This window comes from Oryx dammah, unplaced genomic scaffold (assembly GCF_014754425.2).
Source record: "Oryx dammah isolate SB20612 unplaced genomic scaffold, SCBI_Odam_1.1 HiC_scaffold_1, whole genome shotgun sequence".
Taxonomy (NCBI): domain Eukaryota; kingdom Metazoa; phylum Chordata; class Mammalia; order Artiodactyla; family Bovidae; genus Oryx; species Oryx dammah.
The window spans coordinates 24,880,137-24,905,952 of NW_024070185.1; the positions used below are offsets into that span (position 1 = coordinate 24,880,137).

General features: G+C 42.8%; 1 protein-coding gene across 1 annotated transcript in view; it reads right to left on the reverse strand.

Moving 5' to 3' along the window:
- The window catches only part of ADAMTSL1 (ADAMTS like 1), a 797,811-nt gene that overhangs the window by 136,835 nt on the left and 635,160 nt on the right, over nt 1-25,816 (reverse strand). Inside the window, exons 17-19 of the mRNA XM_040238476.1 lie at nt 23,276-23,455; nt 17,097-17,250; nt 14,611-15,736 (exon numbers count right to left, since the gene is read on the reverse strand). Coding sequence (XP_040094410.1) covers nt 14,611-15,736; nt 17,097-17,250; nt 23,276-23,455 — 1,460 coding nt within the window. The remainder of the gene's footprint in view (nt 1-14,610; nt 15,737-17,096; nt 17,251-23,275; nt 23,456-25,816) is intronic.

Consider the following 25,816-nt stretch of genomic DNA (forward strand, 5'->3'; position numbering starts at 1 on the left):
AAAAGAATAAGAATTGGGAAAAGGTGAGCTTAGAAGCAGTTAAAGGATATTGTGCAAAGAATATCAGCTCACAACCCCAAGGAGGAGGTGTTGAGGTCTTTGCCTTTCCCTGAAATGCACTTTTTTCTGCTTAGGGATTCCTAAGATTAGGATAATCAAATCTACCATAAAGGGAGAATGGGAGCAGGTATTTAGTAGACAAGTGTATAAGCTTCATACAATTTCATTCATGTTACTGGTCTGTCATTATCATATTTTAGAGATGACACAAAAGCTCTGAGAAGTAACTTGCTCAGTTGGTGCAGGGAATTGGGAATGGGGAATGACCTTTGACCTTAAAAAAAACAGACTCTATTCAAACATCCACTGGGGCCTAGTAAGAAGGCATGTGGTTTGGCTTTATTTTTGGTTGAGTGTAATATATGCCAATGTTTCTCAGGGACATAGACAATCACTAATAAGAATATTCTGGATTTTAAATAGCTGGAAGGCATGTGGTTTGGCCTCATTTTTGTTGGGGGGTAATTTGTGCCAAGATTTGTCGTTACTCAGGGAAATGGACAATTGCTAACAAGAATTTTCTAGATTTTAACTAGCTTGAAGCTGGAGGACAGAAAGAATATTGTGAGACGACATCTTCTGCAAGAATGTTTTTCTGAAACCAAAAATTATAGTAGCCCAGACACTTGCAAGGGAGAGTTTTATTTTGTACAGACATTTTGGAGAACAGACTTGAGGTTCATGAAGAGTTTTGTATCACCATTTGGCAAGGGCAACTTTTTTTTTTTAACCTTGGCTGCTTTTAATTGCCAACTAAAAGTTACTTAACTTAATGCTGGAAGCTCCATGACTGCTCCAGGTGGAAGTATAGAAAATATTTTTGGAATGGGAAAGGTCACTGACCACACATTCTTAACTCTGTCTTAATACTTTCTGCCAAACCCTTCAGCTTCCTTCTCTTCAGAAATTCATAAAGTCTTGAATTTGCTAATATGAGTAGTTCTATCTTCCTGCCAGGTAATTCATTTCAAACTGCAGACCTATGCATGAAACGACTGCCTGGATTTCCTATTTACCTTGAATTGAGATCATCAAACTGTAGCCAGCTGTCACCTGCTTTTGTAAATAAAGTTTTATTGGCACTCAGCCATAGCAGATTAAGAATCTATGGCTGCTTTGATGCTCCATTGGCAGAACTGAATAGTTGAGACAGATGGGATAGCCTGCAAAGCTAAAATGTTTGCTGTTTGGCCCTTTGCAAGAAAAGTTTGCTGACCCCAACCTAGAACACGGAAGCACTTTCACTTCTGGTTTGTTTTGGTGCCTTCCTCATTTATACTAAAATGTTAACCACTTTTTCAGAAATGCTATTTGCTAGGACCACTTTTCTAGGAAGAATGAATTAACTGTTAGGGGAATCTTTTGAGACTCTCCAGCTTTTCAGAGAGTGGACAGTGACTGGTTGTCACTAATTGTCTTGTGTCCTCTAATGTTCTCTGATTCATGTGGTCACTTCTGTGACCTTGCACTGATCTTCTTTTTTTTTTTTTTTGGCTAAGCTTTATCTATTTACTGAGATGGCTCTTTTTTCTGACTTGCTTTTCTTATACTTTTCAACTGGGAAAAACATTTGTCATCTCCATTTCCTTTGGTTCTATAAAGGAAACAAGCCAAACCAAATTGAAACTGGTTTCTTCTTCCCTCACTATCTGCCCAGCCTCCAGTTTTTATATTATCTACAAACTTAGAAACTGCATTTCATGTGCTTATGACTTTTACATATAGCATTATTCACAAGTGTGGTTCTGAAATTGACCCTGGAGGCATTTTCCATCTGATTCTCTCTTCCATTCGAAGAAGTTTCCATCTGTGGATACTCTGTGTTGCCCGAGCTAAAGCCTTCCAAATACTCCTTAATTCATCTTCTATTCAACACCACTTTGGAACACTGTCCAGAGCTTTCTGGGAAGTATAAACATTTAGAGCATACATATTTCTCTATCCTACCAGATCAAAAACATCAGAAAAAACTGTCCGTAGAGTATAAGCACACTCTCCTGTTGTCTGGATATAGGCTGACAATTCTCCATCACACTGTGTTTTCCTAGACACCTTTTTAGTGCTAGTCTTCCAACAACCGCTCAGGGGTTCCTCAAAATAAGAGTAATGCTCCTGATTTTGTGACATCCTGGAAGACTGTGTGTGGTACACTGGCCTCATCTCTAAGGAACAATGATTATACCATCAAATGTGTATCCACTGTGTGCCAGGCATATTACAGATAGTATTTCTCTTCTTCTTCACTATTCTGCAGGGTGGTTATGATCATTTTAACTAATGAGAAAACAAGGGTTCAGAGCTGTTAGGCTCCTGTGGTTATTAAGTGGCAGAAATAAGATGCTATGATTCTAGCCTTCCTGTTTGCTACCATTGTGGGCTGTCCTCAGGGTTAACTGCTGTACCATTAGCTTGCTCCTCCTGACCAAAGGGATGGGTGGAGTGAGGTGAGTGCACCCAGGACCACAACAGAAAGAAAGCAGGGACTGGCTCAGGGATCAAAAGGCAGAAACTCTGGCATTAGCCTGTTCCCTAGGGCTCCATATAGATGGAATGGCACCTGTGAGCTGTTTCTCCATCCCTAAGAAGGAGAGAAGGGGACAGGGAAGCCTCGCATACTGTAGTCCATGGTATCGCAAAGAGTCGGACACGACTGAGTGACTGAACTGAAGAAGGAATCATTATTTTCTCCTAAGTCTCTAGTTTCATATTTGTCTTTATGTTCATTTGCATTCCTCTGAAAAGTCACATGACCTTTAGGAAAGTCTTGTTTAAATGCTTTAAGACGTCTATCAGCTGAGCTATGAGGAGTATGTGACTATAGGCTCACTCTTAGACCAAAGGTGTTGGGTAGGAAGTGGGGGCTTCCTTACCAGTGTGGGACTATCAGCAGTATGTAGATCTTTCTCAGAGGAAAAGATTGATCCTCATGCAGCCTCCCTTCCCAGTTTGGTAACCCAGCTCCGTGTGGAAATTTGGGAGAATCTGAACATCCTTATAGGTATTGTTTCTGGAGTTGGATTCAGATGGAGGAATATTAGACATATATTTGTCCATAATGACATGAGCCTCCTGATATTGGACGTGGGGTGGAGTTACAAGATTTTTCAGCTAGCATGCCTCATCTCCAAATGCAAATTCAGGTTTTGCCTGAATCTCAACTCAAAATGTGGTGCAGAATAGAAAGGCCCGGGTGGTGTTCAGTGTTTATCAGAATGACTGAAAAGCAAGAAACGGTTCAGCTTCATCTTGTTTGTGGTCGAGGTATCTAAACACATACATGCACAGGCTGTCAATGCTGTAAACATACATGATTAGAGATACAAACACAGATGTGACAATAATAATGCTTACTGAGTGCCTATTATGTGCCGAGCACTGTGCATATTTACAGCTGGGTGTGTATATGTAAGGGGAGAGCGACTGAGAGAAGAAAAGTCTTTCCCTGAAACAGACATGCCACAATAAAAACAAAAGCCTCACAAATTGGAAGCCAGCTGGCTAGAGGATAGAATGCTGGATTACGCTAAGTTTAGCTGACCCCACTGGCTTCTTTCTAAAACAGGGCCAAGCCCATGTATTCAACTAAGGTTAAAATCAATACAAAGAAACAGGATCCCTGGGGCCAGACTGAATCTAACAATCTCTGTGCTTCAATTTTAATATTTGTAAAACTGGAATAGTAACCTGAAAGGGTTATTCTAGGAATAAATGAGGGTGTTCCCTGGCAGCTCAGTGGTAAGGAATCCACCTGCCAATGCAAGAGACGCGGGTTCAACCCCTGAGTCGGGAAGATCCCCTGGAGAAGGAAAAGGTTATCCACTCCAGTATTCTTGCCTGGGTGATCCCATGGACAGAGGAGCCTGGGGGGGGGGCTATAGTCTATAGGGTTGCAAAGAGTTAGACACGACTTAGCAACTAAACAACAACAAAATAAATGGACATCTATAAAGCACTGAGAACATCTTATAGCTCAAAGCAAGTGCTCATAACTGTTAGCAATGATGCCCATGATGAGGAGGATTTCTCCACTGGCCTGGATGTGATGGGCAACTAAGGCACCACAAGATATTGACTCTTTGCTCTTACTTCTAGTGGCTGGAAGTTCCTAGGCAAACTCATAAACAGCAAGTAACTGGGGTATCGTGGAAGGGCAGAGCTCAGTGGGGTGAAGTGAGGGGTCTGGTAAGAAATGAAGCAAGAAAGGTAGGCAGACTTTAGATGATAAAGGACACTGTATATCATGCTAGGGTATTTGGAAATCATCCTCAAATGCTGGCAGGCCAAGGGAAAAATTTTAAGCCTGGGAGCATCACGGATGACTTTGCTAGAAAGAAGCTCTGGCAGTAGCATGTCAGTGATCTAGGGCAGAAGTGAGAATCCGTTTACTATAAAGGGACATATAGCAAATACTTTAGGCTTTCAGGGCCACGTATGGTCTCTGTTGTATATTCCACTTTTTATTTGTCTTTAATAATCCTTTAAAAATACAAAAGCCATTCCTTTCATAATCCTTTAAGTTACCTGGGTTCAAACCCCAGCTCCACCACTTATTAAGTGAGGGATCTTAAGCAAGTTAATTAAACAGCTCTGGGCTCAATTTCAACGACTCTTTTAATAATCCTTTAAAAGCCATTCTTAATAAGCCCTTTAAAAAATGTAAAGCCACTGGCTGGAATTTTCCAATCCCTGGTCTTGAGAAGGCAAATATAGAGTTAGGAGGCTGCAGCCATCATTGAGAGCTGACACGTAAGCCAAGGACAGGCAGTGAGAACGGAGACAGTGGAGAGTGAAAGCGCCATTGAAGAACTAGAACAGTCTAGAAATACAGGCAGGCCTCATTTTATTGCACTTCACTTTCTTGTGCTTCAGAGATACTATTTTTTTTTTTTTAATAAATTGAAGGTTTGTGGCAACTCTGCATGGAACAAGCCTATTGGTGCTATTTTTCCTTGTTTGTTTTCTTTTTCTTAGTATCCAATGGCTTCTATTGAACATTTTAAAAACTTTTTATGTTGTTTTGGGGTATACAATGGAAGCAACAAATAGATTCAAGGGACTAGATCTGTAGACAGAGGGCCTGAAGAACTAGGGATGGAGGTTTGTAACACTGTACAGGAGGTGATGACCAAAACATTCCAAAGAGAAAGAAATGCAAAAAGGCAAAATGGTTGTCTGGGGAGGCCATACAAATAGCTGAGAAAAGAAGAGAAACAAAAGGCAAAGGAGTTAGGGAAAGATATACACAACTGAATGCAGAGTTGCAAAGAACAGCAAGGAGAGATAAGAAAGCCTTCTTAAGTGAACAATGCAAAGAAATAGAGGAAAAAATAGAATGGGAAAGACTAGACATCTTTTCAAGAAAATGAGAGACACCAAGGGAACATTTCATGCAAAGATGAGCACAATAAAGGACAGAAATAGCAAGGACCTAACAGAAGCAGAAGAGATTAAGACGAGGTGGCAAGAATACAAAGAACTATACAAAAAAGATCTTCATGAACCAGATAACCACGATGGAGTGGTCACTCCCCTAGAGTCAGACATCCTGTTGTATAAAGTCAAGTGGGCCTTAGGAAGCATTACTATGAACAAACCAAGGGGAGGTGATGGAGTTCCAGCTGAGCTATTTCAAATCCTAAAAGATGATGTTTTGTGAAAGTGCTATACTCAATATGCCATCAAATTTGGAATACTCAGCAGTGGCTACAGGACTAGAAAAGGTCAGTGTTCATTCCAATATCAAAGAAAGGGCAATGTTCAAACTACCATACAATTGCCCTCATTTCACACGCTAGCAAGATAATGCTCAAAATCCTTCATGGTAGGCTTCAACAGTATGTGAACTGAGAACTTCCAGATGTATAAGCTGGATTTAGAAAAAGCAGAGGAACCAGAGATCAAACTGTCAACATCCAGAGGGATGGGATGGGGTGGGAGATGGGAGGGAGGTTCCAAAGGGAGGGGATATATGTATACTTATGGCTGATTCATATTGAGGTTTGACAGAAAACAGCAAAATTCTGTAAAGCAATTATCCTTCAATTAAAAAATAAATTAATTTTAAAAATTGCCAACATCCACTGGATCACCAGAAAAACAACTGCTTCTACTTCATTGACTACACAAAAGCCTTTGACTATGTGGATCACAACAAACTATGGAAAATTCTTAAAGCAATGGGAGTACCATTGCTACTTTACCTACTTTACCTACCTCCTGAGAAACCTGTATGCAGGTCAAGAAGTGACAGAACTGGACATGGAACAACAGATTGGTTCAAAATAGGGAAAGGAGTATGTCAAGGTTATATATTGTCACCCTGCTTATTCAGCTTATATGCAGAGTACATCATGTGAAATGCCAGGGTGGATGAATCATAAGCTGGAATCAAGACTGTCAAGAGAAATATCAATAACCTCAGATATGCAGATGACACCACCCTAATGGCAGAAAGTGAAGAGGAACTAAAAAGCCTCTTGATGAATGTAAAAGAAGAGAGTGAAAAGTCTGGCTTAAAACTCAACATTCAAAAAATGAAGACCATGGCATCCAGTCCTATTATTTCATGGCAAATAGATGGGGAAACAATGGAACAGTGGCAGATTTTATTTTGGGGGGCACCAAAATCACTGCAGACAGTGACTACATCCATGAAATTAAAAGACACTTGCTCCTTGGAAGAAAGGCTATGACAAACCTAGACAATGTATTACAAAGCAGAGATAGTACTTTGCCAACAAAGACCAGTATAGTCAAAGAATGGATGCTTTTGAACTTTCTGAAGACTTTGATGCTTTTTGAAGACTCTTGAGAGTTCCTTGGACAGCAAGGAGATCAAACCAGTCAACCCTAAAGGAAATCAACCCTGAATATTCATTGGAAGGACTGATGCTGAAGCTGCAATACATTGGCCATCTGATATAAAGAGTCACCTCACTGGAAAAGACCCTAATGCTGGGCAAGAATGAGGGCAGGAGGAGATGGGGATGACAGAGGAGGAGATGGTTGGATGACATCACTGACTCAGTGAACATAAGTTTGAGCAAACTCCAGGAGAGAGTGAAGGACAGGGAAGACTGGTGTGTTGCAGTCCATGGAGTTTCAGAATCAGACACAACTTAGTGACTGAACAGCAATAGTTAGATTAAGAACGTTGTTATAGTTTCGGGTGAACAGCAAAGAGACTCAGCCAGACATATACGGGTATCCGTTCTCTACCAAACTCCCCTAATATCCAGGCCGTATTGGTACTATTTTTCTAATAGCATTTGCTCACTTCACATCTCTGTGTCATATTTTGGTAGTTTTTGCAATATTTCAAAGTTTTTCATTATTATTATATTTGTTATGGTGATCTGTGATCTTTGATGTTACTACTGTGACTCTGTGAGGGCTCAGATGATAGCAAGAAAATATTTTTATATTAATGAATATAGATTGGCTTTTATGACATAATGCTATTGCACTCTACAGTGTAAACATAACTTTTATATATTCTGGGAAACAAAAAATTATTGATTAGCTTTATTGTGATCTGGAGCTGAACCTGCACTATCTCTGAGGCATACCTATATTTTGGCTTGGAAAGCTGGGTGGCTGAAGGTATTTTTTACTGAGATAAAGACTGAGGAGTTTAGTTTTAGAGATATTGTACATGTGTGTCCAGTCACTTCAGTCTGTGTCCAACTCTTCGTGACCCCATGGGCTGTAGCCCGCCAGGCTCCTCTGTCCACGGATTCTCCAGGCAAGAAAACTGGAGTGGGTTGCCATGCCCTCCTCCAAGGGATCTTCCCAACCCAGGATAGAATCCACATCCTGCATTGGCAGGTAGGTTATTTTCCACTAGCACCACCTGGGAAGCCCTTAGAGATACTGAGTTGACCGTTTGTTGGGTATCTGGGTTAGGATGTCTGCTGCTGCTGCTGCTAAGTCACCTCAGTCGTGTCTGACTCTGTGCGACCCCATAGACGGCAGCCTACCAGGCTCCCCCGTCCCTGGGACTCTCCAGGCAAGAACACTGGAGCAGGTTGCCTTTTCCTTTTCCTAGCAGACAATTTTACATCTGAATCAGAAGAAAGATGTACTCTGTGCTAGATACAGGAGAATCAGCATACCGAGGAGTCCTGGAGCCATGGGATCACTGGTGTATACAGAGTGAGAATTCTAAGTGGGTAGCGAATAGGCGAGTAGAGAAGGAAGGACCCCAAAGATGCTGAGATAGAATAACCAGAGAAGTAGGAAGCCAGCCAAGCGCATGTGGTTTCTAAAGTAGTAAGAGAGTGTTTTTAGAAAGAAGGTTTCAGCCTGTGTAGAATGTTGTGGAGAGCTCAGATTAGATAAGGCATGTTTTGTGAGACAACTTTCTTCTTTTTGAACAAACGAGAAATAAGCTTTTTGTGGGGGAGGAGGCTTTACACGAGTGTATGGTCTATGTTACATGTGGCCTCAGAATACAAGGTGGGCAAATAGAAGAGAACTCCATCGTGAACGGAGTGGAAATATCAGGTAAGGATTTTAAAAACGCATAATTAAGAACCTTGGTGGGGGACCTAAGATAACCTTCTATATGTGAAATATTTCCAGGTTATAAATTAGCTACTTGAGAGAGATAATATTAATGGTTTCAAACCACTGGAGTGTAGTATTCTCTAGTAGCCCTCCAGTATATCTCAGTTTCTGGAGAGCAGGGACATTTCCTTACTTATGATCTCATTCTCTGGCACCTATCACTACCAAATGGCCAACAGAGATACCTGGGGAGTTGAAAGGACAACTGCAAAGGGCCCCCAGCTTCTGCTCATGCTTGTCTATAATCTACTCACCACAAAGTAGCCAGTGTGAGTCAATAAAAATGGAAATCATATCATTTTACTTTCCTGATTAATAGTCTCTACAATCTCCCTGTGGCGCTCAGATCAAAACCCCAACTTCTCATCCAGGTCTCTTGTTGCCCCCATAGCATCCCATATCACCTCTACCTTCAGCCTGCCACACTCCAGCCAAATGACCTTCTTTTTGAGTTCTTTCAACACAATAAACTCATCTTCCCTTTGGGAGTTTTGCACGGCTTCTCCCTTGCTCAGGAAGGTTCTTCCTTCTGATGTTCTATTGCTGGACCCTGGTTATCATTCAGCTATCAGCTTTCAGGTCACCTCTTCAGAGTAACTCATCTACTGAGGTCACTAGATCATTCTTTCTCAAAGCCCTGGTTCATTTCCTGCCCAGCACTCATCACCAGCTGATATTTTTCTTGTATCCTTTTCTGTGTTTACAGTCTTGCTTCACACTCCCTCATTAATTCACTCACTGTTTATTTAGTACCTGTTTAGTGCCAGATACTCTTTCCAGCACTGGGGACACAGCAGTAAAGAAAATTCCTACCATTGTGGACAGGAAATCAACACATCCATATGCAATATGTCAGAGGATGATAAAATTCTGTGAGTAAAATAGAGTTAAAGGGTCAGAGAATGATAAGGAGTGCTCTTTTAGACAGAATGAGCAGGGAAGATCTTTCCGGCGTGTGCCATTTGAGCAGATATCTAAATGCACATGAAGTGCAAAAGAACACAGAATGCATTCCATTCACCACAATATTCTCAGCAAGTAGGTGCGTCTCTGGTGTATGACAGATAGATTAATACTTATGAGATAAAGAAATATGCCTTCCTTTTACTTAGCATTTACACCCTGCACTTACTTCTCTGGTTTCCAAACTAGACTTTGAGTTGCCTTTACAGGGAATGAGCCTTTTTTTCCTCCATCCCTCATATCTAAACATGGGGTCTGGTTCAGAGTAAGCATGGGAACGTATGTGAAATAAAGGAAGAAGTAGGAATCAGGAAGAACCAGGATGTTTTAATACACTGAGGGACATCCTGTAAACGATTGCCTAAGAAGTTGACATGTGCTTCTAAGAATGAGGTGAATCCCTTTTAACTAGTAAGTTATACACCTGATGAGATGCAGCTGTATCTGAATTGTTAGTAACTTTCTGAAAGCCAGCTTCTTTTAAGTCAAGCTTTGGCATATTTAAAAGCCAAGACATAACAGACTTCAGTCACTTTCTTGGTGGCTCAGGCTATTCGGAGTGTACTTGAATATATCTGCAAAGTCCTTCAGACCAATAGCCGGCTGAAGTTTGCAGACTCTTTCAGAAAGATAGATTTGGGTACTAAGCAAAAACAGACTAACTGAACTATAACACCGAGCATTTCAGCACTTCTCTGTTTAAAAATAAATGAGCATTTCTGAACCGCTACCAGACACAGGAATGATGACAAGCAATGAAATCCAACACAAAAGAGGTCACCAACAGCCATAGCAGAGCGGTCCCAGTGGCAGTTCTGTGCCTCCTGTGTGTTCTGTACAGATGCAACCATTTTATTTTCTCAAACAGCACTTGGAAAACTGCATAAAACACTAAGCTCCAGCCATATTTCTTACTGGCTAGCTAAGCAAAATGGAAAAATTATGATGTCAAGGATCAGAAACGGAAATCTCTTATTTTTCCCTACTGCATGCCATTAACTTGCATTAAAAAGTTCTGTTAAGGCTAGATCTGGAAAAAATATCTTGATAGTGGCAAAAACTGTAATACTGTTTGCTCATGACCCCCATGTGGTTTTTTTCCTTCTTTTTAATGTGGATAATTTTTTAAAAGTCTTTACTGAATTTGTTACAACATCGCTTCTGTTTTATGCTTTGTTTTGTTGGCCACAAGGCTTGTGGGATCTTAGCTCCCCAACCAGGGATCGAACTCACACACCCTGCATTGGAAAGAGAAGTCTTAACCAGTGGAATCACATTCCTTAAGCACAGGTAAGTCCCTGTGCTTTCCTTCTTAATGTTATCCCCTGTTCCCACCAATGTCCTGGTGGCTCATGACCTAGAATTTGCTCTCTTCTGTCCTAGGCCTACAACTTTTCATCTTTAGCAACTGGCTGCCATGTTTCTTTCTTTAGCAAGACTCTGTTGACTCTTCTTCATCTTAAAGTCATTAGACTCCTAATGCCCATTAAGGTAAAAATTAAAAAGCAAAAGTAGTATTTTAAGAATTATTGATGTCCTTGAGATTATTAGACCAAAAAATTATTCATTGATCAAAGAAGTACTTGGAAAACACTGCATGCTATACATGTTGGAATGTATATAGGAGTTGAAAATGGAAAAACCAAAGTAATTTCCCTTGAGGGTTAGTTAAATACATTCAAGACCAGTAATCAGTGGTTTAAAAAGGTGATATCAACCTCTACATATTATTCTGGAATGTCTCCTAGACATGTTGTTGAATAGAAATTAAGTCAAATTTGTAAACATAACATTGCATTAAAAGAACACAAATCTTATGTGCATATGTGACATATATAATACAGCAAAATATATAAAAATTCCAAAAGGGAATATACTGAATTATTAAGACTGACAGCCTCTGGGGAATAGAATTAGGGGCATGAAAGAGATCTGCACTTTTACTTTATAGATTCAGGTATTATTTGAATTGTTTTATAGCCTTTTCATTACTTTTATGAAAAAATAAAAAATCAAATACTATATTAGAAAACAGAAGTAAAGTCCAGCAGTAAATACATATGTTTAACTTTAAGTGAGCATATCCCAAACTCATGTGATCTATGAACCTCTGTCTGTGAACCACTCGGACGATAACTTGTAGGACAAATTTCTAAGTAACATGCTCAAGGCTCTCCACACTCTCCATCAACATATAGGTTTTAACCTTCTGTGATCTTCTGTCAAGGAATGAAGAGGGTCGATCAGAGATGATTTGCTGCAACCTCCCTCAATTTTTAAATGAAGGGACTAAGGCCATGGAAAGCGAAGGGCCTTGGCAAGACCAGCCCAAAGACCTCAGTCCTTCTAATTCCTCCCACATTTTTCCTGCAATCACCAGTGACCAAGATGAGGCATGATCCTTGGATTTTCATAAACTCCAGTACTCAAGGAAGTTGTTGGGACCCCTGAGTAAGTTGTGGCTTCAATATTCTCCATGCAGTTCCAGGCAGAACAGAATCCTGATCATCCCCTTCCCCATCTCAGTGGCCTGTGTCATTGTACACCCTTTAGGAGGAAGTAGTCACTGTTCAAAGGCAGGGACCTTGGAAAAGGCTAGGAGGAAACAGCAGGGGTCTTGAGGCAACTTGGTATCCCTAGTCAAATATAGGAGATGCATGAAAACATGAACTTAGTCACTCAAAACAGCACGAGCTTGTGTTGGGCAGAACTGGATTTGAATTTATTCTCTTGATTCTGCCATTTACTAGCTATTTAACAGGGGCCAGCTTCCTTAACTACTGTGAACCTTGGTTTCCTCATCTCTGAAATAAGGCTATCAGCTCGTATGTTACACCTGGCAGTGGACGCTGTGGAAGTTACTGGCATGGAGATACAGTGACTGGAGTTAGTCAAGAAATGTTAATTCCCATCTTTCCCCTCATACAGCTACCTGCTACTCCCTTTGATCTCAATAACACCAGTTCTGGGCAACAGGCCCAGAAGATATGAGTATAATAGGAACTGACCAGCTGATGGCAGGCGTGGCACGATTTGGGCACAATAGGTGTGACAGGTGCAATGAGAGAGGCAGTTTCAGTGCACCTCTCACCTGAGCACCACAGTACAGCTTTCAATCAGCACCTGTCCTTCTGGGGGTCTGATGCTGGAGCTGCCCCCTGAGACCCAATGACCTCAATGTGATTTACTGCAACTTTAGCCTAACCCACAAACTCCTTATAAAGATTTCTGGAAAGAACTGCAGGGATCATAGCAGAGAAGATCAAGGAAAGTCTATGCTGGGGAGGATCAGGAAGCAAACAAGAGGAGAGGTTACCATTATAGGCTCTCAGAGCAAACTGTCTGCATTCTATCCTTGTCTCCAGTGCTTCTGTGTGAGTCTAACATCTGTGCCTTAGCTTTTTTATTACTGATGTTGTAACAATAATGGTACTTATCTCATAAGGCTTTTTTTTTTTTCTGAAGATTAAGCAAGATAATACCTTTAAAGCATTGAGCAGAGTCTCACAGAAAAAATGCTTAGTATTGTTATTAAAGCTGTTTGATCTGTAAGGGCTCAGGTTGTGAAGCAATATTGTCAACATTTCAAAAACACACAAAGTGTAGGCAGGATGGACAAAATCATGTTTGTTCATCAAGTTTCGGAAGAGCAGACAGAACTATTCTTTGGAATCCAATAAACTTGATATTGAATCCTTAATCAGGCCTTTTCTAAAGTGTGACCTTGGGTGAGCTGCTGAACCTCAATTTCTGATGTGAAACTGGAGGATAATGTCAATCTAGTGGCTTGACTGTCAGAAGAACAAATGTAGTGACATATAAATAAACCTGGCACACTGCCTGACATAATATATCCTGCCTTCTTTCCTTCCTTACTCATAAGCAGGCCAGTGAAGAGGATTAACTGAACAATAGCATTTAAAAGGACATTTAATGAAAAGAGCATGCTTCATGAACTCAGTTAAGATAAGTTAAAATGAGGACTCTGAAGCACAGACCTTAAAGTTCCTCTCTCATCCATAGACTATGATTCTTCCATTGGCTTTCTTATTTCTGTCACATATCTTGGCTCAGCCACCTAAAAAATGTGATCTTTAGGAAGTTGCTAGGCTTGGTTTTCTCTTCTGTAAAGTGTGGATAAAAATGATACTACCTCTTAGGGCTGCTGTTAGAATTCATGAGATAAAGCACACAGAGCATTTACACCTGCCTGGAAGACAGGTGCTACGCTGTCAATGCCAGCTCTATCTGTTGTCAGGGCTGGACAAGGCTGTTTATAAAGATTACAGAGGAGGTACGTAGGAAGCAAGGCATGGTTTTCGCACACAGGTAAGTACTAAAAAAATACTATTACCTCTTCTATCACTATTGATGCTACATTATGAATGACCATGGCCCAAGGAACCCGCAAATGCATGCTGTCATCCCAGTAAAGGCACATCAAAGCAGAGACACCAAGAAGTAATAGGATAATTAATCACAGATCCAACCTGGAACAAAAGCTTTCTGGAACAAACGGCCTTGTCCAGCGCAGACAGCGGATGGGCTCACCCACGGGGAGCAGCAGGTGCTGGCTGCACTCTGTCCCCAGCCCTGGGGGACCACACACACACAGACAGTATCCTGGTGTACAAGCTTTTCAGCGGTTCATCTCACAAAAACAGTAATGTAATCATGCTTTGGGCTAGAATGATAGCTTCCTGCCAAAGGTTCAGAGCTACCTGGAGAGAATCTCATTAATCTCAGCGATCCTATGGGGATTGAGGGTTGTAGGTATTCTTGCTATTATCTTACAAAGATAAGAGCATACAGTTTAGAGAAATTAAATACTTTGTCTTTGCTTAAACAGTCGATCAGTACTGAGAAAGCTTGAAACCCAGGATGAGAGCAGTCCCTGAGGCCCAATACTCTAAGCTCTATCCTTGCAAACACCTTGAAGGAAGAATGAACAGGGTGCCTCCTGCACAAGGTGACCCCTTCCCCCCTGCTCTTCCCACACGAGGTAACTGCAAAACTCACCTGTCGCTGAACTGAACCTCTTCTCCATTTTTGGCCCAGCTGATGGTGGGCCTCGGGTTGCCGATGGCCTCACAGTGCAGAAGCACGCTCAGTGTCCCGCTGGCCAGGGCCACTGTCTGCCCGAGGTGGGTGACCACCTCGGAGGCAGACAGCTGCTGGGCGGCGGAGATCTTGCGCACGATGACAGGCTTGCGGTGCGGCCTGCGGGAGCCGCCCCCGCCCTCCCCAGCGGACAAGATCCGGGAGAAGCTGCTGAAGCCAGACACGTGCTTATGGGGAGGGATGGCCACCGGGGGGCCTCTCCGCTCTGACGGCTTGAGGAGCGCGTCCTGATGCTCCAGGTGGCTGCGGAAGATTTCCTGGGCCAGCTGAGCCACCAAATGCTTGCTGTAGACGTCACGGAGCTCCTGGGGTTGCTGCGAGAGGTTCCGGAGGATGTCGTCCAAGCGCTGCTGCTCCGTCACCATGGTGAAAGGCAGACGCAGAAGGGCCTGCTCGGCGTTCTGGTCCTCCTCTGAAGACGCGTTCCTTTCCGTGGAGTCCTGCAGCTCCCACGACGCCAGCAGCTCTCCCGGCCAGCCCCCCTGCTCCAGCAGCCGCGAGACCAGGTCGTCATAGCGGCTCCCGGTGTCGGCGGGGAGGCCCCGCTTTTCGGCCTTGCTGCCGTTGGAGAAGATGCCGTTCTGGTGTTTGTGCGTCTGCAGGGCCTCCTTGGGGCTGGCCTTCCTCACCGCGAGGGCCTCCTCATCGATCCTCAAGCTCAAGGGCCTGGCCACCAACTTCCGGTTGCCTCCGATGAGCTTAATCACAAACTGCTCCCGGGCTGGTCCGGCCGAGCAGGTGTAGATTCCCGCATCAGAGGGCTTGAGACGGTGGATCTTTAGGTAGCCAAAGGGGGCCACAGTGACGTGGGCAGAGCTGATGAGGTGCTGGCCGTCCTTCTCCCAGGTGATGAGGGGCTTGCGGAAGCGCCGCGTGGGACAGCGCAGCACCACCGCGGTCTTGGGGAGCAAGTAGGCGAAGCCCCCCACCACGAAGTGCAGCTTCCTCTGCCGGCGCGTCTGGATGTAGACCTTCCTTGCTGCAGCGATGTGAGGACTATGCTTTGTGGATGGCCGCCCGGGCCCTGGAATGAAAGCAACGAAAGCAGACAGATGGAGAAAGAGAAACGGAGAGTGGAGAAAGGGTAGAGTGAGGAGCAGCAACAAGAGAGAGCAGAAAAGGTGAGGGTGGAGAGAAGAAAGAGAGATGGGGGACCAAAGAAAGAAGAGGGAAAGTGCTTTAGCGTTTGCTTTGGCCAGGGCCTTCATTTCCTGCCTTGTTTTACCAGGGGAGCTGGCTTCCAACTGTGGACCATCAAGCTGCTGCCACAATCAAGCACGGGAGAGCTAAGGCGGTGCAGCTGGGCCACCTGCTATCACTCTCTTGGGGCTTTCTAGCCCTAAAAACGGAGAGGAAGGGTTCTAGATGGAGGGTAACTCCAGGAGAAAGACAGTTCCTCTCTTTAAAAGGACTTTTTTAAAAAAAGAAATATTACTCAGCTATTAAAAAGAACACGTTTCAATCAGTTCTATTGAAATGGATGAAACTGGAGCCTATTATACAGTGAAGTCAGAAAGAAAAACACCAATACAGTATATATATGGAATGCATATATATGGAATTTAGAAAGATGGTAATGATGACCCTATATGTGAGACAGCAAAAGAGACACAGATATAAAGAACAGACTTTTAGACTCTATGGGAGAAGGCAAGGGTGGGATGATTTGAGAGAATAGCATTGAAACATGTATATTACCATATGTGAAATAGATTGCTAACCCAATTTTGATGCATGAAACGGCATTCAAAGCCGGTGCACTGGGACAACCCTGAGGGATGGGATGGGGAGGGAAGTGGAAGGTGGGAGGGGGGTTCAGGATGCAGGACTCATGTACATCCATGGCTGATTCATGTCAATGTATGGGAAAACCCACTACAATATTGTAAAATAATTAGTCTTCAATTAAAATAAATAATTAAAATTTTTTTTAAGAAAAAATCAGAATCATAAAAAGAGGCAGAGGACAAAGAGAAGGAGAATGTCTCCCTTTTGGGTCCTACAGAGCATCAAGCCCCCCATATGCATGGAGAGAAGACCTCAGAAGTGTTATACCTCTAGGTGTTACTAGTAAACAGAATACAGTTTAGTTTAAAATCCTGGAGTGGGTCACATTAGACTTCATTAGTAATATACTGACTCCAGCTTCCAGATCTCCATATACCAGCAAGTGCACTTTGCTCTACTGCAAACTGGTTTTCCCCCAGTGGAGAAGAGCCTTCTGCCTGGCCACGTGTAATTAAGATTCCTTTTCCATCTTTAGCTGAGATCACCAGCCTGATGCCCTTAGAGGGCTTTACTACTTGACTATCCCCACTGCTCTTGGGCTCAGGGAAAGCTACCGCTCGTGCTCTCTCCCCATCTCAGAGCACTGACGTACTCACTTGCACAGGTGGCCAGCATACAGGGCCTGATGGATGAAGAGAATGGCAGAGGTGGGCACAGGGAGGAATTGACAATTGATGAGACACCGGTTTTCAGCACCTTCCGGCAAACGGCACTTCGTGTCTGGGTGCCCTCCCCGCAGCTCGTGGAACACTGGTGGAGGAAGAAAGGCCAAATGCATGTAAATGCAGAGAACTGGAGGCTAATGGGTTTTGTATGGACTCTCAAACTCACCAAAATATGAGAAAAATTGCTTGGAAAAGCAATAGCAACTGAGAAAGAGAAATTAATTATGTTACAGTATGAAAAGACACATCCATATTGTAGCCACACTCTTTTCTGGTCTCAGGTCTCCTGTGGACATTTCACCTATTTTTATTTTTATGGTCTGGGCTTTAGAGTTACAGTTATAGAGTCCACTGTTCAGATTCTAGCTCAGTACTGCATGTCACTAGTTGGCAAGTCACTTAAACTCTGAGTCTGTTTTCACTTCTTACAACTTATTTGGCAAGGCTGGGAATTCAATGATAATATATTTTAAAATTTCACACACAGAAATGACATTCAACTAATGCTAATTCCTTTCTCCTTAACAAATTAATTATAATATTTTAATGTCAAGTACCAGATAATTCTTATGCATCTACTTTGAGGTGGAATGCTAAATGCTATGGGATGAAGATGTGTAAGACGATTCCTAACATCAAAGGGGTGTTATCAAATAATGAGAAGAAATCCAAATGCATTATTAAAATGAAATGGTATATTAGGGAACATGGAAATCAAACCCGCAATGAAATAGCACTCTATATTCACTAGAATTTTCATAATCAAAATGACAATAATTATCATAAGTGAGGATGTGGAAAAATTAGAGCCTTCCTGTAATGCTGCTGGGAATGTAAAATACAGCCCTTTTAGAAAAAGTTTGATGGTTTCTTAAAAAGTTAAGAAACATATATTTACTGTGTTTGTGTTAGTTGCTCTGATGCTGCTGCTGCTAAGTTGCTTCATTCGTGTCGGACTCTGTGTGACCCCATAGATGGCAGCCCACCAGGCTCCCCCATCCCTGGGATTGTCCAGGCAAGAACACTGGAGTGGGTTGCCATTTCCTTCTCCAATGCATGAAAGTGAAAAGTGAAAGTGAAGTCGCTCAGTTATGTCCAACTCTTCGCGACCCCATGGACTGCAGCCCACCAGGCTCCTCCGTCCATGGGATTTTCCAGGCAAGAGTACTGGAGTGGGGTGCCATTGCCTTCTCCAGTGTTAGTTGCTCAGTCATGTTCAACTCTCTGCAACCCCATGGACTGTAGCCCACCAGGCTCATCTGTCCATGGACTTCTTTGGGAAAGAATACTGGAATGGGGAGCCATTCCTTTCTCCAGCGGATCTTCCAACCCAGGGAATAAACCTGGGTCTCCTGCATTGCAGGCAGATTCTTTATCATCTGATCATGCCCAGCAATTTCACTCCTAGGTATCTTACCTGAGAGAAATGAAAACATACATCCACATAAACACTTGTATGCTAAGGTTCATAGCAACGTTATCCTTAATAGGCAAAAATGGTAACAACTCAAACATGCATCAACCGGTGAATGGATAAATGAAATGTGGTATGTCTATACTAACAGAACATGTTACTCCACCATAAAAAGGAATGTTTTGATAATGTGCTACGACATGGATAAACACTGAAGACATTATGCTAAATTGAATTTAAAGAATATAAATTATACCTCAATAAAGTTGTTTAAAGAAATAGCAATAAAAGAACTTAGTAAAAATATAAGATTGTAAGTGAAGTGTTGATATTATAAAATGAATGCTAACAATTGGTGAATGCTCAAGTTATACCAGTGATTTCCTGGCCTAGTCTGGAAGATGGTTGGAGTCTGGATGGGTTTAGAGAACCAGGAGTAAGCATGGCAGGCAGGGAACTATCCAGAATCAAGGTGGAAGAGTTCAGTGCTCAAGGCCAAGGCAGGTTTGGGGACAGAGCTGAACCAGTTTGACTGAACAGAGGGGCCAAGTGGAGAGTGTCAGGAGCTCAGGAGGTAGTTTGGGGCCAGATGTTGGAGACTTTTAATTTTCAGATGGAAGGTTTGGAATTGGTCCATAAGGCAATAAGGAGCCATTTAAGGGAGGAGTGAAATGATGAAGGAGGTGTTTTGAGAAGGTTAATCTGGCAACAGTGTCTGGGAGGGATAGGAGTAGGAGATGGATGGGAGGCAAGGATGTCAGTTAAGCAGGCTGCCACAGTAGTCCAGGCTTGAGATAATAAAGGCCTGAACTAGGGTCATGGCAGCATGCCATGTTGACTTGAAAAATGACAGTAGAAACCAAAAAATAGTATCTTAGGTTTCCAAGTTTCATATGCTAGCCCATGGAAATGAACTATTCCATGCAATGCACTGAGATATCCACCACCCTAAAAGACATTTAAGATGCAAAAAATGGAGATGAGAATCAAGCCCGTTGCTTTTGTTCCCTCAAGAGCGTGGATTCCAGATTCCACCCACCCCTTATTTTATTGTAAATGACAGCACCAAATCCAGGACTCAGGTGGAATAGGGGTAGAGAGCCTGGAAAATTTAAAAGCCTGGTCATTTGAGTGTTGCCAAGTACAGAAATGGAAAAATGGACCATGTGTTAGAAGATCAGTTTATGATTCTGGTCAAATCTAGTTTTTTATCTAGGTTCAATTTCCGCATTTCTAAAACAGGGAAGCTACACTCGAGCAGGGATTTTCAAAGTGTGTTCTTTAGCTATGTTGAGGATGTGATTTAGGGGCTTCTCAGGTGATCTATAGACCCAACCATTTGGGGATCTGTGGCCCCTACCCACACTTCCACCAAATAACTTTGATTTGTTCTGTTTTAGATTTCTGACTTCATTGAAACATTTCAGTGGAAAAAAAGGGTTTTGTGGCTTTAATTTTTTGAAGAACCACTAGACTATAGGATCTCCTAAGTTCCTTCTAGCTCTAAAATTGACTGCTCTGACTTTAATTTCTTTTATGCTTGGGGGAGGAAGGAATTTCCATAAAAATATGACTTAAAATATTGAATAGCCAACTCTTTCAAGAGATGCAAGTGTTTCTTTTAAAGAGAAGAAGTAAGGTCTTTTGAGAGACCTTTTCTCAGAATAGAATCTGAAAGTAATTTTATTTGAAGTGTTTAAAACTTTGGCTTAATTCTGTCTCTAAGGGATTCTGTGCAGTAACCGTGAGATTAAGCCCAGATAGTTGAGGATGAAAAACACCCATAGATCATCCAGGTCTTCCTTTCTCCAAAGGGAATCATGTGGGGGGTGTGGAATGCAAGTCTTACCCCAGCCAGAGGCCCAAAGGAAGGGTTGTGGGGATAACAGGGCCAACTGAAGCCTCTGTGAACACCCCCAGGAGCACTTTTGTATGGCACCAGCTCGAGTTTATCCCCCGTGAATATGGGTTCAAGTCCCACCGCTCCTAGCCCCATCTCAATGTTTGGAATTTCCATTCATCAACCTGGATAATGCAGAACCTAGTAACATTCCTTGGATAAGGGCTAACTATTCCTAGTTCTCAAAATGTAACTTCTGCCTCCTAGGAAGACCAGCAGAGCCTGTGGGAGGTCTTAAGCATAATCCTGGGTCCAGCCAGTCATGTTAAGAGCTTTCTTTTATTTCCTCTCCTTTTCCTGACAATGAGGAGGGACAGAAGAAAATCACAACCATGATAAGGGTTAACTTTTACTAGGCACAGAGTACTTTATATGCATTGATTTTAATAACAATTCATTGATAACCATGTTAGTGGACATAACTATCATCGCCAATATTCAGTTGAGCAAACTAAAGCCTAGAAGGGTCAAGTAACTAGCCCAAGGTTGCACAGCAAGTAAGTAGTCAGGATTTGAACCTAAGTTTGCCTGTCTTTGAGTCTGAATTCTCAAGTACACATGATACTGTTCTACAGATCTCCTTTAATTACTGGCACCTTAGGCATCCGGTCCCATCACTTCATGGGAAGTAGATGGGGAAACAGTGGAAACAATGTCAGACTTTATTTTTGGGGGCTCCAAAATCACTGCAGATGGTGATTGCAGCCATGAAATTAAAAGACGCTTACTCCTTGGAAGGAAACTTATGACCAACCTAGAGAGCATATTCAAAAGCAGAGACATTACTTTGCCAACAAAGGTCCGTCTAGTCAAGGCTATGGTTTTTCCAGTGGTCATGTACGGATGTGAGAGTTGGACTGTGAAGAAAGCTGAGCACCGAAGAAATGATGCTTCTGAACTGTGGTGTTGGAAAAGACTCTTGAGAGTCCCATGGACTGCAAGGAGATCCAATCAGTCCATTCTAAAGGAGATCAGTCCTGGGTATTCATTGGAAGGACTGATGCTAAAGCTGAAACTCCAATACTTTGGCCACCTCATGAGAACAGTTGACTCATTGGAAAAGACTTTGATGCTGGGAGGGATTGGGGGCAGGAGGAGAAGGGGACGACAGAGGATGAGATAACCCTAACCCCAAATCAACATTTCACGGAAAAATTGTTACGTGTTTACACATACACATACACTCAACCCACACATTAAATCTTTTATCCTTCTGAAATAAAATTACTTCTAAAAGATGATAAAAATTGTTCCCCCATCTGTTCTGAGACATTTGCGGGGAGCTACCATCAGAAGGTCAAATTTTACTGCCAAACTGCAAAACCTATGGTGACATAGGTTAAATCTCAACTGCAGTGAATTCAGCAGGGTTGTCTGATGGACCTCTGCATGGGCTGATAAAACACAGGGCGAGAATTCTCAGAACATAGGCTGAATGATGTGGCATCTTCATTTTCACAGGCAGCTGCTTTCCCCTCTGGGGCAGCAAGGACCTCTGTGATGGATTTCAAGCAGCAGCAGCGGCTCTGTCCTATGAGTTGGATGGTCTACAAAGGAGGCAGAGAGATAGACAAGGCCAATCCAGAGGCTTCTAGGCAAGAAAGAGAAGGGTCTTGAGTCTGGTTCTGGCTTGGACCCTGAGATTTTCCCTTCAGGCCTTATAATTCCGTTCTTGGCTGAAACTACTTGCAAGCCGAGACTTTTGGTGGGGGTGGTTTTTATGGAAGACACAAGGGCCTATGAAGGAGTTGCAAGCGAGTCAAAGGAGTAGAGGCTGAAAACAAGTTGGAGCTGGGTGTTGATGAGTTCGTTCAGGCGAGTGTTGAAGTAGGAATGATTTAGAGAAGCAGGTTCGTCGGGGGTCTATCCTTAACTGATGAGGTAAGTCAGGAATGGTAATGCTGATGTGGTCATCTCCCCAGATGCAGGGCATCGGGGGAAATCAACTTCTCTTGCTGGGAAGCTGTTGACATTTTGGATCCAGGAAACTGACAGGAAGGAGGCAGGATTTCCTTGGCCTTCTTTTCCTAATAAATCATGCGCCTCATTGTCCAGTAACTTGGACGAGAAGAACTAGAGAGGCTTTGCCTTTCCTGAGGAAAGACTAGAAACATCTGGGAGTGAGAGACGTGGGGCGGGCGGCAGGGGGAGGCGGGATGTCAGGAAGGTGGGAGTGAATGGAGAGGAGGGACCCGGTGTTCTCGGTAAAATCCTGGATCCAAATAGTACAAACGAGGCCTGGTTTGTTCCATGAAGGGCCCATTTTCAATTCTCTGCTCCTGATTGTTGAGTGAGGGCTGGTTGCTTAACAACTCCCATCCTGCAGCCTAGTTAAAAGCTAGTTACACACTATGGTATCAATGCTTACAAAAACTCTGTTGCATGCATAACTGATTCACTTTGCTGTACACCTGAAAGTAACACCACATTGTAAATTACCTACACTGCAAAGAAGATTAAAAAAAAAAAAAAAAGAAAGAAACCAACTCAGGGACTTCCCTGATGGTCCCTTGGTTAACAAGCCACCTTGCAATGCAGGGGATACAGGTTAGATCCCTGGCTGGGGAACTAAGATCCCAAATGCTGCGGAGCATCTAAGCCCATTGCCGCAACTCGAGAATCCATGCGCTGCAATGAAAGATCCCGCGTGACACAACCAAGACCCAAGACAGCCCCCCACAACTCTGTTCCATAGAGCTAGGAGGATTCTTTTGTTCTGTTCTCGCCTTCTGTAAATCTGGGTGCCTTCTCCTCTTTATGCCTCTTTTGTTATCTTCTTCTGAGGAGCACACATACCTCTGTCCAGTCGGAGAGCAGCCACTCACTGGGACAGTCATCTTTCTTGCAGGCTTGCTGGGAGGCCAGTTTGGGGGCGGAACAGAAGGTCTCGGGAAGCTCCAGGAAGCTCCCATCAGCCATGCGCTGTTTGCAAAGAACCTCACGTTTCTGGATGCCCCCAGCGCAGGTCCTGGAACACTGGGGGAGGAAGAGAAAGCAGACTCTGCATAAGAGAGTAGCACATTTGACTGCCGATCCAATTCCTACCTTAGCCTTGGCTTACTGCAGAGTGAAAAAAGAAAAAATAAATAGGGGAAGAAAACCCAGGAACCAACCCAAAGGAGATTGTTTCCCCTCCTTGAAATGAATTTTGTAGCAAGGTCTACACCCTCCACTCTTAAACATTCAACTAGAGAATCCAGGAATTTTGAGGGCCTTTAAATCTTAGAGAGTTGTTTCTGAACTATGATTTGCAGTCACCCAAGACAACTGGTTTAACAGGTGATATGATAGAGTGTTAAACATATTTACGATGCAATGAAAATAATCTGTGCTTCTTCCAGAATGAAGCAGAGAGAGCTCCTGGCATCCATGTAAATCTGGAGGAATTAATCTGCACAAAAGGCAGCCCTTCCATGTAGACAGCCCATCCTCTCTAACCTATTGGAGGGGGAGCAGGTCTTAGGCTTGGTGTTTTGAACTTCCTGGAATATGTTTCTTATAGTATTGGTGTTTTTTTTTCTGGGCAATGGGAGCAAGAGCCATGGAAATTTGGGATACAAGAAAAATCTCCCCATTTTAGTGGTTTTCAACAGGCCCCCAATCAAACAGGTCATTTACAGGTAACTGAATGAATATCATTCAGTTATTTGTAGGGGTGGAGCAGGAAGCTGTTACTCTAAGACTTTGGCTCCTCCTTTGTAATAGGAAAGAAATGCTCAGTTTTTATCTGGGCCCATGACCCTTTGGCATACAGACTATATTTGCTGACTTCCCTTGAAGGTGCCATGTGACTAATTGCTGGGCAAAGGGATGTACATGGAAGGTTGTGGGCAGCTTCATGGAAAAACACACAAAAAGAGAGTGTGGCATTTTCCCCTCCCCTTCTCCTCCTTGCTGGCTGCAATATGAACATGTTGTCTAAAATTTAACCTTCCATCTTAGACAGTAATAGACAAAAAGATGGAACCAGCCTAACTTCCTGATGGTGACCATACTGGCCCTGGATGGCCTGTGTGTGTATAAGAGAGAAACGTTTTTCTCTCTTACTTAAGCTATTGTGACTTTGGGTTTCCTATCCTTTTTAATCCATCCAACCCGTCCATCCTAAAGGAAATCAGTCCTGAATATTCATTGGAAGGACTGATGCTGAAGCTGAAACTTCAATACTTCGGTCATCTGATGTGAAGAACTGACTCACTAGAAAAGACCCTGATGCTGGGAAAGATTGAAGGCAGGAGGAGAAGGGGACGACAGCGGATGAGACTGTTGGATGGCATCACCGACTCAATGGACATGAGTTTGAGTAGTGCTGCAGTCCATGGGGTCGCAAAGAGTTGGACACGACTGAGCAACTGAACTGAACTGAACGCTAATTAGAAAGACAAATACTGTATGAAATCACTTATATGTGGAATCTAAAAAATACAACAAAATAGTGAATACAACAAAAAAGAAATAGACTCATAGAAAACGAAACAGTGGTTACCAGTTTGGGGTGGGAGGGATGGGGCAATATACTGCAATATACACACACAGGCCATTCACGGCCAGTGGAGGAGTGGGAGAGACCAACTACTGGGTGTAATAGAGGCTCAAGAATGTATGGAACAACATGTACTCTAAGTGGCAAGTAAACTTTACAAATTGTATAAAAAGTTTACAGGAGGTATAGACACAAATGCTAAGAAACAGAAACAAGAAAAAAAATCTAACCTTAAATAATGTACCAATCATTACTATTCTGTGCTGGGATAATTTTATTGTAAAAACTCTAAGGAGAGCTCCGTTTTCTTCAAGAGAGTCCCTTTTCTTGAATCAGCTGCCCTTGTGCTTGTTGAAACTTTAGGGCTGGGTGTTTGTGCTATAGGAGCTTTTCCTGTTGCAGCAGTGACCACTCAGAACTCATGGGGGTCTGTGCTCAGTGGGCTGGACCCAGAACTGTAAGGGGGGTGTGTGCCCAGAGTCAAGGTTAGGATGGGTGATACAATGTCCTTGAGTAGAGTCAGAATGCTGCTGTGGCCCAGATGTTACTCTCTTACTCAGTGGTCCCAGTCCTGATATACTTTAAAGCCACCTGGGAGCTTTTAAAAAGTCCTGAGTCCTGGGCCCCATTTCATATCTATTAACCTCTGGGAAGTATGTTCCAGATGTTAATATTTTAAATTTAGAAAATTTAAAAAACTCCCAGGTAATTCTGTATAACCAGGATTGAGAGCCTCTTGATGAAGGTGAAAGAGGAAAGTGAAAAAGTAGACTTAAAACTCAACATTCAAAATCTAAGATCATGGCATCCGGTCCCATCACTTCATGGCAAATAGAAGGGGAAAAAGTGGAAAC